Source organism: Colobus angolensis, unplaced genomic scaffold (genome assembly GCF_000951035.1).
Source record: "Colobus angolensis palliatus isolate OR3802 unplaced genomic scaffold, Cang.pa_1.0 Scaffold702, whole genome shotgun sequence".
Lineage (NCBI taxonomy): Eukaryota > Metazoa > Chordata > Mammalia > Primates > Cercopithecidae > Colobus > Colobus angolensis.
In genome coordinates this window covers 48,916-65,044 of record NW_012120733.1, presented here as the reverse complement: position 1 = coordinate 65,044, position 16,129 = coordinate 48,916, and the positions used below count along the sequence as shown (strand labels likewise).

General features: G+C 41.4%; 1 protein-coding gene across 1 annotated transcript in view; it reads right to left on the bottom strand.

Moving 5' to 3' along the window:
- LAMC2 (laminin, gamma 2) overlaps positions 1-10,317 on the bottom strand; it is a 58,772-nt gene extending 48,455 nt beyond the window's left edge. The window contains exon 1 of the mRNA XM_011927261.1: positions 9,874-10,317. Within this exon, the coding sequence (XP_011782651.1) occupies positions 9,874-9,952 (79 nt within the window). The 5' untranslated portion in view covers positions 9,953-10,317. The remainder of the gene's footprint in view (positions 1-9,873) is intronic.
- Positions 10,318-16,129: the final 5,812 nt, after the last annotated feature.

The following is a 16,129-nucleotide window of genomic DNA, read 5'->3' as shown; positions in this document are numbered from 1 at the left end:
AATCTAAAGCAAGATACCACCTGTCATTTATCAGTTTGACATCAAAGGCATCAGAAGCTATGATCCACTTTGCAAAAATCCATCTCTTCAAATCTGAGATATTCAAGATGAAAAGATGAATATTTTTATTATATTATATTTACATGTGATGATGAAAATGCTTATAAGGATTTTTCTAGTTTTAAAACCTCCTACATGGAATTTTTCTCTCCAAGTTGTAATATGTTTCTCGGCTGAAGCAGATATTTTAAAACAAAATCTGAATCCTTCATCATTTAAACTGGCCTTGAACTTTATTGTTTAATGTGTGAATATCTGCTCCCAGTTTTATCTTTTTAGAGAATGTCACAATATGTTCCCTAATTAGAATAAGAAAACTGAAATGGTGCTTCTCTCACTAAGCCTTTTAACTGAATTTAGTCTTCTTTCGCAAATTTTTCATAGCCACATTTTAAGCCACCACAGCCAGAGGACTGATGCCATATCCTCCTGAGCCTAATCATTTGTTTCATTTAAATAAAGGGTATGGCACCAGTTGACATTTAAATGTCCAAGCATTGTGAGTAAGGCTGCAGCAAGAAGTGCAAGGATGATAGGAACGACAGAGCTCAGTTCTCTAAACACACAGGCAATTTTGAATCATAAAGTATGGGTGAGTCTTTTCAACTCTAAATAGTCCAAAGTCATCAAGAGTCAGTGAAACTCAGATCACTACCATTTCCTTTTGAATGATTATGGCTTCAGAGGAGACACCTCTCTCACCGAGAGTTCATAGTACATGATATCACAACCTAGACTTGGGAATGTGCCCATGTGAACTGTAGATGACTCAGCCTGGTGAGGACTCACTCTATCAGGAGTTCACACCTGGGGATGTCTTCCCCTGACACTCCACTGGAACACCAGCCCCAGGCAGACAATGAGGAGGGGGAAGAAAGTCCCAGTGAACAGGGAAACTGGGAACATCACATTTTGTCTGACTAGCAAAGGAGTGGAGGGCAAAGGTAAAAGCTGAGGGTGCAGTCTGAGTAAGCTCAAGGGTTTAAGGGAAGGCAAAGTGAGGACATCAGAGTTACAGCTGGCACTGTCAAAGGCTCTACCACAAGACAGCTGCTTTCAGCTGCAGCACAGACTCAGGAAGTGATTGTGGTAAGATTCTATATGACAGCAACCATCTGCATGGAACTCCACACTCTTCTGACCACAGAAACAATGGGTTATACATTTCTGTGAAGTCACCCACAAAGAAAAGCATTCCAGCACAGAAAGGACATTTAACTGTTATTCGAAGAGCACAGTGTTCTCTGGACATTTCTTGCATGGCTTAGAAAAAGGTATCCTATGCCCCTCTAAGAAGCAGTTGAAATAAAGGGAATCAGAGATTCCAGGGACGCTAGAGGTAAATACTTGAAGCAAAGAGGACCAAAAGGAAAGAAATCATGTATGATGTGTCTGAACAAAGAAAAGTTAAAAAGGAGATTCTAATTTGTATTAAAATGCCTTTTGGAGATAATTAGAGTATATATTAACCATGATTTTTCAATTATTTAAATTTATGTTTCATTGGTTCCTTAAAAAAAAAAAACAATAAATCTTCCTTTTTAAATCCTTATTGCTTTTGTGAACAATACTTTTTTTGTACAAGGAGATTAGGCACAGATTTTTCGCTATCACTACATCCCTTCAGAAACATACAAGCATTTAGGTATGTGTGTGGGCTTACATACCATTATATAGTTCTTGGTCTTCACAAAAGAACAATGGTAATTCATGTGCATTTGCAATGTTGGGAAAATATGCATGGAGTGTGTTTATAGCATCTTCCTTACAGATTTTTTTTTTTCCAGAAAAAAAGATGAATTAAAACTGTATTGCTGGCTGGGTATGGTGGCTCACATCTGTAATTCCAACACTTTGGGAGGCCAAGGTGGGCAGATCACGTGAGGTCAAGAGTTTGAGACCAGGATGGCCAGCATGGAAAAACTCCATCTCTACTAAAAATACAAAAATTAATGGGCGTGGTGGTGCTCACCTGTAATCTCAGCTACTCAGGAGGCTGAGATGGGAGAATTGCTTGAACCCAGTAGCCAAGATTGCACCACTGCACTCCAGCCTGGGTGACAGAGGGAGGCTCCATCTCAAAAACAAAAACACTGTATTGCCTAAAGTCAGAAGAATGAATTAAATGAGGTCTTATGAGCCAAACTACCTTTATAAATCCATAAAGAGAAGTAACGAAAATTTTGAGAAGAGACTAGACCATGAAGACCGCATCAGGGAGTATCTTGCATCTCAGTGGAACAAATATGCTGTTTCTCCACCTACCACTTCCTATGGCAGGTCCACTGTGGCCTCTCCCCTGCTGCCTGCGGATCTCAGAATGTGAAGATCCCCTCCTACCATGGTATAACTGCCTGGATGGGGCAATAGCAGCAGCTTCAGATTACTGTTGGATCCACTGCCTTCCTGAAGTAGGCCAGGCTATTTGGGATGAAAAATGATTTTTAAACACTAGGAATCCCCTACCAAAAAGTATCCTTTTATCAAGAGCAAAATGGGCAGTGATTTGAAACAGCAGTAAGTATGTATAAAGCTTACATGGTCAACATTCTGGCCATGAAACTGACCACTTCCTGAAAGACTCCAAAACTTACAATGGTCTGTAGCAGGGAGAGAGAAATAATCTCTGGACATGACTACGTATATATAGATGCAAAATGTCAACAGTCATTAAAGAACAATGATCCATAAATGAGAAAGTCTTATCACAGTACTATCTAAACTGAGCCCTTGGGTCAATTCCAAGCTGCATGATAACCTGACAACAGAGTGGAACAAAGGGAAGAGGAAACTTGGTAATTTGAAATCTGTTCTCTTGTTAATGCCTTACAAACTAGAGCTGTGCTTGGTTTTAACCTGTTGTTCTCTGATATTTTTAAAGGAAAGGCCAATGTATTGAATCACATACACAAATGGAGACTTCTGAAAAGAAGAGATAGATGTCTCCTTTAGAAATACAGGTGGTATTTCAACAATAGATAAAGGTTCCATCAAGCTTGAAACTTAGTTTAAATGAAAATTCAGGCTGGGCACAGTGGCTCACACCTGTAATCCCAGCACTTTGGGAGGCTGAGGCAGGCAGATCACGAGGTCAGGAGATCCGAGACCGTCCTGGCTAACATGGTGAAACCCCATCTCCACTAAAAATACAAAAATGAGTCAGCCGTAGTGGTGCACCCCTGTAGTCCCAACTACCCGGGAAGCTGATGCAGGAGAATTGCTTAAACCTGGGAGGCAGAGGTTGCAGTGAACCAAGATGGTGCCACTGCACTCCAGCCTGGGCGACAGAGCAAGACTCCATCTCAAAAAAAGAAAATTGAGAAATATGCCAAGGAATTATCTCAGAAAAAGAACATTAAACTAGCAACTGAAATCTGGCCCTGGTCAAGGCAGTCACTCTTCTGTGCCTCAATTTTCCTATCTATAAAAGGATGAAACATGCTGGAGCCCAGTTCTGCTATGACCAATAGTCAGGTATGACCAATACCTATGACCAATACCTCACTGGGTGTCATTTTTCTCATGTATAAAATAAGAGGCTCTTGTAGAGAACCCCTGAGGCTCACTCTCATTTTAGTTCTACAATACTGTAATAAGAGAAAAACATGGTGAAACATAAAATATTTTGTAAGAAACGCCCCACATCAGTGCACCTGAGCATTTGGATGATTTGTCCAAGTTTTAAGTTAGTTGTGGGAAATGATTTGGCTGCCATTTGATTCTTTTCTAATGAGGACATACATATCCCCACAATAAATAAAAAGACACAGTTAGAATTCTATAAATATAAGCCCTGAAGAAGTGCAGGATCCGTATACCTTTGGCCAATTGATCTCCACCCCTCACCTGATACAAGAGAAGGGAAAGACTCAGGTTCTTCCATAGACCAGTGTTGGAGGAAGAACCATTCTCTTCTGTTTCCACGGTTGTGAAGATAAAGAAGCACACGCTTGTTGGGGAATTACATACACAGACATACAGTCACTCACAGACAGGAAAGACTTAGCCTTTGGCTTTGGACATGATTCAAACATTACATCACCTATCTAGGGATTCTATTAGAACACAGGCCAGTAATGATTCAGTCACCTATTAGGTTTAATTTCTGACTAAATGAGAGTATTCCAGAATCTATGGAGCTCCTATTTCTACACTGATCTCTCTCTCTCTTTTTTTATTTTTATTTTTTATTTTTTTGATATGGAATCCCGTTCTGTAGCCCAGGCTGGAGTGCAGTGGCATGATCTCGGGTCACTGCAATCTCTGCCTCCCAGGTTCAAGCAGTCCCTCTGCCTCAGCCTCCCAAGTAGCTGGGATTATAGGCACATGCCACCACACCCAGCTAATTTTTTAATTTTTTAATAGAGGCAGGGTTTCACCACGCTGGCCAAGCTGGTCTTGAACTCCTGACCTCCAATGATCCACCCGCCTCGGGCCTCCCAAAACGCTGGGATTAAAGGCATGAGCCACTGCACCCAGTCCTCTACACTGATCTCTAATATATGATTCAAGTCTTGCCCTTAGAAATTTCTCCAGGACAGAAAAAAAAAAAAAAAAAAGTCAGTAAGTTTGAACCGTTAAGAACTTAAATGGGAAAGATATTCCCAGGATTCTCTCAACACCTTAACTTTATGCCCTGACTTTCCCATAAACATTAATCACAAATCAACAATCTTTCCCAGCTTCTTGGGCCAATGAGGCTGAACTAGTGACTGGCCCCAGTTTAGACACCCAGAATTTAAGCCCACATGGGAATTTCCAGCCCACCTCCAACTCAATTCTTGAATATAAGGTAGAGGTTTTAATTTTTCCAAAATTATCCCTCAGGAAAAAAAAAAGATCATATTTAAGTCCTTTCAAAATCTTGCATATTATAGGGTACTTTCTCAATTACTTTATTGTAAAAATATTGTTTGGGGAAGATACATTAAGTTAAAATGACCTCAATCAATGTATTGGAGACTTATCAGTAAGAAAGGGGCCCAGCTATCTAAATAATTCTCATAACGGTGCATTTCTTCATAATTGTGAGTGCTGAAAGTTGTTGCATATAAGCCTTTCAGAGTGATCATGCTGTGAAGATCACAATACACATTGAGGGATAATTTTTCTGTCTTTTAAATGTTTTGAAATGATGTGCTTTCCAGTGACCACATCAAAAACAGATTCAAACGGTACTATATCTCAAGTCATCTGGTGAGATGAATATGACTGAATATAATTTGAATACAATTACTTCATAAAATGTGAGTGAACAAATCAATCCTTCTAAGTATATTATTTCATCAATTATGTGACTTTCACCATATCTGTGTAATTAACCTACTAAATTAAACATAAAGAGACATTGGACTACTACATGTATATTGCTAAATGTTTTCATAATCAAGTTGTCCAAATCCTTTCTTTGGATGTGGGGGAAGTTCTTCCCATTGGGAAATGAGAGATGATCTTTGTGGGGTCATCTTATATTTGAGCACGTTTTAGAAAGCATCAGATTTGCTGAATCTGTATGTGATGAGGTCTGATGGATGAAAAAGGCAAAGAGAAGTAATGATATGAGATCCAATCTTGAAACTGCAACCTGCTTTGGGTTCCTTGTTTCGTTGGGTAAAACTTGAGGCTCATTTCTGCTTGTGCAGGAAGGCTCCTCAGCACCTTTCTTGGGCTGATGAAAGGACAGTAAAAAGCAGGCCCTTCAAAAATGTTACCACTTAAAACACAGAAGGCAATATACCAAATTCAGTACTGGCAGGGCAGTTAGTTGTAATAACAACAGTAATCTATTAACATGTATTAAGTGCTTACCAGGCAATGTGCAAAGTGCTTTTTGTGTAATGGTCATATCAATTTATCATTCTTATTCTAGAGATATAGAAGCTAAGTAACAGGTTAGGTAGCTTGCCCAAGTCCCAAAGTATAAATATGCCACAATGGTACATGATAGGCCTGGGATTTGAACTCAGGCAGTCTTACTCCAGAGCCTGCACTTTTATGTATGATGCTATACCACTTCAATGATTTAAATAACAGAATCTGTAAGGGAGCATAAACATTTCAAAGGTTCCTTCCTACTATCCACAGCATCTTTTTTCTAGCGTCAGGGCATGGGAGAAACCAAATTAGTGATCTGTAATAATCGTGGATTCTGAATTTGCCATTCTAGAAGAACAATTGCTTCAAAACTCACCTGACGGCTAAATCCAGATGTGTTAGTCCTCCTTCCTTGTATATACACATATGGATATCTGAATACCAGTTATTACTGCCATGTTGCTGACAGTCTTCCTTTGACTAACAAAACCCTCTTCTTCCTTGATTCTCCTCTATCCTCAGTGCTCATTCCTCCTGATTCTGCTCCATCGTTCCTCTATCTCTTGTTTAAGTGCTGAGGTTTCTTTTACCTCCATATCCTAGGCAATCTCGTCTGTGGTCAAGGCTTTGCTTTCTACCTATGGGCCCCCAAATTTATGTCTCAAATTTTTCTTCTAAACTTCAAAATCATAGTTCCAGCTGTTCACTGGAACTGCTGGATATCTCTATATGCATCTCAAATTCAACAGGTCCCCACAAGAACTTACTCCCTCCTCTCCACTCACTGTCCAACCTTGTTCCCAAATCTGATCCTTCTTTTATTATTTTTTATTATTTATTTATTTATTTATGTGTTTATTTTGTTTCTTTAAATTTTTTTTTGTTGTTGTTGTTTTTGAGATAGGGTCTCACTCTGTCACCCAGGCTGGAGTGCAATGGTGCAATCTCAGCTCACTGTAGCCTCACTCTCACAGGCTCAAGTGATCCTCCTGCCTCATCCTCCTAGAGGTGGGGTTTCTCCATGTTGCCCAGGCCGGTCTCGAACTCCTGGGCTCAAGTGATCCACTCACTTCAGCCTCCCAAAGTGCTGGGATTATGGGCATGAGTCATTGTGCCCGGGCTGACCCTTCTTTTATAGTCCTCATCCTTTAATGGCATCACTGTCTAACCACGTACAAACCTAAAGCCTTGGATCCATCTTGGACTCTTCCTTATTTCTCACAACTTTCCTGTACTCATATCCTTAACACGCAGACTTATTGGATCACCAGATTCTTCAGATTTCACCTTCTAAATGTCCCTGTAATCTGTTTCCTCTTTGCTTTCATTACCATGATGAACGCCTTCATCATCTCTCATTTGAATTACTGTAATAATCATTTATCTGGCTTCCCTAGCTCCACTTCATCCTCTTAGTGACCTTTCTAAATCATGAATCCAGTCACACTCATTCCTGCTTACGAATCATTCACACAGCTCTTCTTTGCCTATAGGGCGCCATTCTACTGCACAGCCTGGCATGGCACATAAAGCCCTTCACAAGCATATTAGTGGCTATGTTTCTAGTCTCTTTCTTATCTCTTTCTCAATCCTTCTCTAGTCATACCTCTTGCTGTGAACTAAGATCCAGACCACTGGGGCCACATGACACTTTATGTCACACCAGGCAATCCTATCCTGAAGGGGAGACTTGGTCTTCCTGATCTCTGGACAAATGAGTTCACTATACTGTACTGTTGGCTTTGGACTTTTTAAAGAAATGTGGCTCCAGGCATTTTAAGGCACTTTACAGTAATTGTTCATCCTTTCAAAAACTCTACAAGGTTGAAGTACCATTGCCTCCATTTAACAACGAAGAAGCAGACACCAAGTGTTACTAATAAGGAACTAGTAAGTGAATGAACCAAAATGTAAAGCTGGGTCAGGCTGACTCTAAAGCCTGTGCTTTAGCTGAGCCCAGACCTGAAAGTCTTGCCGATTTCATCTATTGCCATAATTTCTACTGCAAGGAAACAACGAGGAAGCAACCTCACTGCCTTAGGTTCTCGTATGTGCAGCCCACAGGACACTCAGACATGGTCACTTTGGGACATGGCAGGTACCATATTTTCAGTTCAACTTCTAGCACATCCCAGCATCCCATGAATGAAAAAGCATGTGTGTTCTACCCTGACAACAAACTTCACATTCCCATTGAATCCCAAAATGAAGGCCTCTGAGGAGGAAGAATAAAACCTTAATCTCCTCCGAGGAAGGGGAAAGTGGAAATGAGCCTCAGTGGTATTTCTGACTTCTTGGGGTGGCTGGATGCCGAGAAACTGGTATGTCTTTAAGAACTGAGAGTCCTAGCTCTGTCCTCTTAAGCCTGATTTTATTAAACGATTGATAGCATCCTACATATTTATTTTTGTTCCCTAATGCTAATATACACATATGCATTCAACTATAGCCAACAAGAAAATTGCTTAAATAATTACTCCTCATGTATAAAAGATGTATCTTATTCCTTTATTACTTTTATAATGTGGCTCAAAAAGCTCCAGTCTAAGAGCCCCTGGATCAAGTACCAGTTTCATCTCTGCCAATGGCTGGCTGCCTGTGTGGCCTTGAGGAACACATTTTCATTTTCTCATTTTTCAAATCAAGAGATTCCAAGTAGTTGATCCATAAGCAGTCCCTTTAAATTCTAATATTCAGACACTATTCTTACTTTGGGGATGTCTTCCATTAGGCTGAGACTTCTTATCCCAGCCCTAAGAGAACCTACCCTTCATGACCATTTTCAGAACCTTTTATTTATCACATTTTAAAACTACATATGTTGAAGGTATACAACATGATGTTTCTATATACACAGTAAAATAGTATTCTAGTCAGGCTAATTAATAGATTCATTATTTCACATAGTTACCTCCACTCTTTTTTTTTGATGGCAATTATACATGGTTTTGAAAACGGTAGTCAGAGATGATAGGTTGGAAGTTAATTCCAAGACTATCTTAGACAAAAAGGACTATAGTGTTGCATTCAAACGCATGCTCAAACATTATTCATGCCACTCAAATCCAATTCAGGCCAGCATCACCCAGAGTGCACAATAATATTGGGAATGGTTTATACAATTCCATGTGCATGTAAGCATTATCTCATATCCATGCATGCACATGTGTGGAAATGGCTCCTGGCCTTGGACCTATTGAAATAATGATTGAAATGCCATCAGGTGAAGGAGGTAATATAAACATAAAACATCAGGGCAATTATACAGGCATATATGGATAGACCTAGGTGACAAGGAAAACACCCATAAAATGTTGCCATAGCTGACACATGCTTACATTTAACAGTTGCTAGGTTCTCACAAAGTTTTGTTTACATGAACTTAACGTCTAACACATGACAGCCAACTAGGTGCCCTAGATAAGATCAAATGATATATGACACAGGTGCCCCATAAGTGACTGTTGAATGAATATTACATGAAAATACTATGAAAAGTAACGTGATGCAAAAGCTAAGGGTATTGCTAATACTCTTAAGGCTCATGTTTCTATCTGAAAGTTGAAACATGAATTACAGGATTATTGAAGAGGCTCCTTTGCAATCTTTGTGTTGTTCATAGTCATGGGAAACATTCCCACCAAAACCTCTTAATAAAAGCACACGCTGGGGAAGGAACGTATATAACAACGTATTACTGATCAAATAGGGTGCCCTTGGTCGAAAAAAGAAACCAAGAAGGAACATTTTTAAAGTAAGGAAGACCCTCTTTTGGCACAGCTTATTGGCTTCCTATTTTTAAAAAGCAGACAACTTTACATATTAGTCTCATTTAAAATCAGTCTCTGGAGAAGCCCCAGATGGGGGAGGAGAAGGGAACTCTAACAAGGTTCTGGACAAAGTGGGAATCCTCGGAGGTACGTTCAGCCATCACGGTCTGCAGAGAAAGGCAGGTTCTCAGCCCAGGGCTGAGACGTTTCCTCGTGGAAGCCGACTCACCTTCCCTCCTGGAGGTGGCCCGGGCTGAGGGCAGGAGGAGCGAGAAGCAGAGGCAGCAGCCCAGCCAGAGCGCAGGCATGGCGGGGCCGGGCCGCTCCGTCTCTGTCTCCGCTGCAGGGGTCGCTGCCCGGCGCCTCGGCTGGTGGTTCTCACTCTGCGCTCTGCTGTGCCTTCCTTTTCCTTGATCAGGTGGTTTTATCGACTCTTCTACCTGACTCAGTCCTGACAGGAAGAGAGCCTGTGTTTCAGGGTGTGACTCACCTGTGAATAAGGAGGACCCAGCCCTCCAGAGGCAGACAAACACACACAGCACACACCGGGCTGGAAAAGCGCTCCCCGCAGCCGCCCGCTCCCCCTTGCAGCGAGGAGGGTGCACACCTGGCCCGGGCCAAGGGTGTGGCACAGAGGCTGCGGCCCGGGAGCCTTCGCCTGGAATGTGCCGGATTCCCCGGAGCCCTCCTTCTCTCCCGGGGTGGTCCAGGGCAGATTCACAGAGGTAGATAGCAGCCCACCTCTTCCTCAAACTGGGAGGCCCAATCTTAAGTGGGCTAACTCAGAAATACGGCGGCAGCCCGAATCAGCTCCGGCTTAAAGGACATCAAGGAAGACAAGTCAGTCGGAGAGTCACAACAGGGTCCTCTCCACCCTCCAACTTAGGGTCAATCTCTCTCTGAAATACAGCAGGCTGAACCAAGGGTTCCTCTCCTGGTCCACACAACTTCCTGCTCACCAGGGTTAGCAACTCATAAAGTAACCTGTTGACTGGCCAACCTCCCTATAAAGACTGAGTATCGTTTTCTTTTTGTTTTTTGTTTTTTGTTTTTTTTGCTTGTTTTTGTTTTTGTTTTCAATGGCACCATCATAGCGCACTGCAGCCTCCAACCCCTGGGCTCAAGCAATCCTCCTGCCTCAGCCTCTTGAGTAGCTAGGGCTACAGGCAAATACCACCACATCCAGCTAATTTTTGAATTTTTTGTAGAGATGAGGTCTTGCTGTGTTAGGCAGACTGACCTTGAATTCCTGGCCTCAAGTAATCGTCCTGCCTTGGCCTCCCAAAGTGCTGGGATTACAGGCATAAACACCATCCCTGGCCCACTTTATACTCCTAACTAGTACAGTATCTAGCTTGCAGTTGGTGCTTAATAAATATTGGGCTGAAATGAATAAGAAAGAGGATCTAGATACCAAACTCTTTTATCTTAGAGTGTATTTCTCAGCTATTCTCCTTGGGCACTAGAGAAAATATTTGTTGAGACCAACTTTGAATGGTATCCACTGTGCTAGGTGAGGTGAGTAATATCTAGACAACTGCAAATCTTGGTATAAACTATATTGTCCCTTCTCCTAAGGAGGCTAGTGACAATAATTCAGAGAGGTGGCTGTCAAGAAGGCTTTGGTTCCTGCTAGAGATTTAAAAATTGCTAGAGCTTTATAAATACACAATCTGTCCAAAACAACCAACCCTTCTTCCCAACATCGAGGCCTACAAAGACCCCCAATAAATAGCTATTTGCTGACTAAATGTATGAATATTCTCTAGATTGTTCTGTGGATGACAACATAAGATAACAAACAAATCATCCAGGGCAGACATAAGTGTCAAAGGTTCTAAGAACTTCAGTTCATGCATGTCATGGAGACCAGTGTGGGCTGACTGGGATAGCTAAGAATGGCTTTGTACAGAACGTGGAGCATGAACTGGGTGTTAGGAATAACTGGGGTCTGAATACAGAACCCAAGAATGCTAGGGGTAAGACAGGTTGCTGCAAAATGGCTGACACCTAATCTAAAATCTCCAGCAACAAAACCTGAGGAATAGAAAAGAAATTCCAATTTTCTCATCCAAGGCTTGATTCTCTTCTACTCTGCCCAGGATTCAAACAAATTACACAAATATCCTTCTCTCTCAAAACTCAGAGTCTCCAGCTACAGCTAAGGTTTCAGTTCACAGAGACCGGGTCTTTAGAATTTTCCCTCCTAGTCGCTGGTGCCTTGTGAAGGCTGAGGTCCTCTCCCTGAGTCCCATCCATGTTGTGCAGTTCACCACAGTCCTGCAGGAACAAGGGACAGGGCCCTACAAAATAAAGTCTTAAGGAAGATTTCATTTTAGTACAGATTGCTATAGTTTATTATATATTAAAAGTTGGAACAGATGTGTTCATCTGGCATCATTTTGGGACAGTGATAATAGCGATACAAACACATAAGTAATGCTTACTGTTTGTCAGTCGCTGTTGTAAATCCTTATCACATTAACATTTTAATCTTTAAAACAACTTTATGAATTAGGTGTACTATTAATTTCCCCATTTTACAGACAAGAAAACACAGGCATGCGAAGAAAGTCAGGTAACATGCTCAAAGTCACACCTCTAGTAAGTTGCAAAGCCAAGGTTTAAAATCAGGCAATATGACTCCACAATCCATTAGCTCTTTGTTAGGTCAGCTTAAAAAGTACCATAAAAAAAGACAAATTCACATCACAGAATGAATTCAACATGCAATCAAAGGTTATTTATCAATGACCATTATAACCTGGCCAGATTGTAGACTATTGGCCTACACGGTTAAATTCAAGTCACAAAGGACTCTGAACAAATATTTCCAATTTTTCCCAAGATGTTAGTTCTGGAAGGACTCCCAGAGGTCATCTGGACCAGGGGTAGCAAATGGACAGCAGGCCCCTGGCCACCAGACCCACCAGCAGCCTCTTTTATGTGAACAGTGCAGGGTTTAAAACATATTTTTAAAATGTAAACGCTTTAAGGCAGGCAGTCCCTAACTTTTCTCAGTTCCCACCTCTTCACATTGCCTTATTCTGGGCTTCTCCACACATGCAAACAACTGTCTGGCTCAGGCTTGACACCCCTGCTCTGGCCTCATCCCTTACCTTGCTCAGGGACAATATCAACCCCTTTTACCAATCTGAGAATTCTTCTCTGGTGCATTACTGGGGTTAAGAGTGTTCTAGTGGCCAAAAGTTAATGCTTGGGCAGGTTCCTAGGGCCAAATCGTAGCTTCTATTCATCAAGGCAGTTACTTTGCTTTCTGTGATCCTTAGTTTCTTAATCTATAAAATGGAGATAATAAAACACTTACCTAGGAGGGTTATTAGAGTTAATGAATTATCTAGGGCTCAGAACAGCACCAGGCACATAATATGTACTATATAGATATAGCCATAATAAGAATAATAATTATTGTTTTAAAATTATTATTATCACTGAGTAAGCACTAATCATTTTTCTGTTGTTATAATTACTAACAAATACCACATGAGAAAGATGAAGTTTTTGCTTCAACCCATCTACTAATTAATTATTGAATCATTATTTGAAAATTTTGTGGAACTCTTGGCCTAATCCAGGTTCATGCCCAGATTACCAGTATTTACTTGGATGCTATTAATGAATTCATATTTTTGCTGCATATCTGGAAATTTCCTTCACATACAGATTTTCTTACTGAATGTTTCCTTTCTTTTTTTTTTTTTTTTTGAGACAGAGTCTCACTCTGTCACCCAGGCTGAAGTGCAGTGGCGCAGTCTCAGCTCACTGCAACCTCCACCTCCCGGGTTCAAGGGATTCTCCTGCCTCAGCCTTCTGAGCAGCTGGGATTGCTGGCAGGTGCCACCACACGCGGCTCATTTTTGTGTTTTTTAATAGAGACGGAGTTTCACCATGTTGGCCAGGCTGGTCTTGGACCCCTGACCTCAAGTGATTCACCCGCCTCAGCCTCCCAAAGTTCTGGGATTACAGGCCTGAGTCACAGTGCCTAGCCTGTTTCAAAATTTGTGAAACAGAGCAAGACTCTGTCTCGGAAAAAAAAAAAATGTGAATTTAAAACTTCACTTTCAGACAGGTTGGGCTCTTACCTTTCAAGGAAAAGGTAAAGGTAAAGATTTAAATGTATTTTTAGGATTACCTTTAATTAACACATGGCTTTTCAAAAAAGCAAAAACAAAAATCTATTTGTTTTTCCATATGACCCAAATAAATATATATTTTTTCAAATCCAGACAAAAGTCCACTTAATACTACTCAGTAATAAAAAGGAATAAACTACTGATACACACACAGCATGGGTGAATCTCAAAGCATTGTGCTAAAACAAGCCAGGCACACAAGCCCGGATCTGATGTGATTCCACTTAAATGGAATTCTAGAAAAGGTAAAGCTACAAAGCAAGAAAGCAGATCACTGGTTGTCAGGGACAGGGACTGACTGCAATGGGCCATGAGGATACTTCTGGAGGATGAAAGAAATATTCTAAAATATTATTGTGGTCAAAAGTAATCAATTGCTGGCCTGGCTCAGTGGCTCACACCTGTAATCCAGCACTTTGGGAGGCTGAGGCGAGCAGATCACCTGAGGTTAGGGGTTTGAGACCAGCCTGGCCAACATGGTAAAACCCCGTCTCTACTAAAAGTACAAAAATTAGCCGGGCCTGGTGGTGCACACCTGTAATCCCTGCTGCTTGGGAGGCTGAGGCAGGAGAATCGTTTGAATCCAGGAGGCGGAAGTTGCAGTGAGCCAAGATCATGCCACTGTATTCTAGCCTGGGCGACAAAGAGGAACTCTGTCTCAAAAAAAAAACCAAAGAAACAAAAAGGTCGGGCGCGAATCCCAACACTTTGGGAGGCTGAGGCACGTGGATCACAAGGTCAGGAGATCGAGACCAACCTGGCTAACATGGCAAAACCCCATCTCTACTAAAAATATACAAAAAAATTATCTGGCCATGGTGGTGACCGCCTGTAGTCCCAGCTACTCGGGAGGCCGAGGCAGGAGAATGCAGTGAACCCAGTGGACGGAGCTTGCAGTGAACTGAGATCATGCCACTGCACTCCAGCCTGGGTGACAGAGTGAGACTCCGTCTCAAAAAAAAAACAAAAAACAAACTCGATTGTACACTTAAAATTGGATTGTATACAAAATATCTCAATAAACTGATATTAAAAAGAGAAAATCTCAAAAAAAATTTCATAATTCAGATACTTCAATTCAAATGTGCAAACTCAAAGCAACAACCGGAAACATACCAGCGTTTGCATAAGTTGTGTGACAAAACCAGGCCTGACATCTCTGCTGGTTTGGATCAGCGCTAAGTTGCCAGCTCAGACCTTTGGGCAGAGACACCACCCAAGCATTGCAGGAGGACCCCTCTTCTGGAAACCTGTCTGTTTTGACAATTTACAAAAAGTAAAAGATGCTTTTTGAAATGTTTGCATAGGGGCATGAATTTTAAACCCATCTCAGACTTTTGTTCTAGAAAGTGAGCGCTTGAATTTGCATCTGATCCTCCCCAAATTTGTCCATTTATAGTGTAACTCCTGGTGTTGGTGAGGATAATGCTCTATGTAGAGGTTCTCCAACCACAGAGTGGAAAAGGACTGGGGCATTCCCACCGGGTGTGGCCAGGAAGGCTGAGGCCCTGGAAGTCCCCTTTGTTCATTGTTGCTTTTGCAGCTCAGTCATCGCCCAGGGGACTTTTGTTTCTACAGTCCTGTATAAATCATTTCACAGAATGGTCTTCCCTCCACCCAACCCCCAAAGTAGAATTATAAGTAACATGTTGATTTTTCCCTTCAGTTCCATCATTACCTTAGTTTACTTTCAGAAGGAATGTCTGGCATGTCATCCGCTTTCAAACTCACTTATGATAAAAACTGAAGTACTGGCTGTTAACATGCCAGCAATGGACAGGGCTGTTGGTCCCAGTTCCCTGCCCTTTAAACAATCTCCCCAGATAGTTCTAATTATGTCAGCATTCACATTACAATTTTAAATGTAAAATATAGCAATCAGAAAAGAAACATTTTTTAAACTCCCCTTTGTTCTTAATTGGTAAAGGAAAATGTCCATAAATGGAAATGGTTCAGTGTTTCCTGGATCGTCTGGGTAAATTCTCTGAGGCTGGCCGGACTCCAGAAAACAATGTTCTCTGAAGCAAAACTCTGGCTGAAGTGGCAAGCTTCCATTTTATGCAGAAACATATGTGGTGTGCCCACAGCTAGTTTTCAGGGAGCGCTAGAGGCCAGAGCAGAACTGAAGTAATGCCGTTTATTTATTAAAGGGGCATGATCGTTTTTCTGTGGTTGGCTGGTGGTACATCTGGGCCAGAGATGTGGTGGGAAATCAACACATGAAGAAGAACTTCATTTACTTCTTTTTTGGTGTAGCTATTATAGACCGAAATATTCAAATCAATTAATTGTTAAACAATACAAAAAAATGAGGCTGGACGTGGTGGCTCA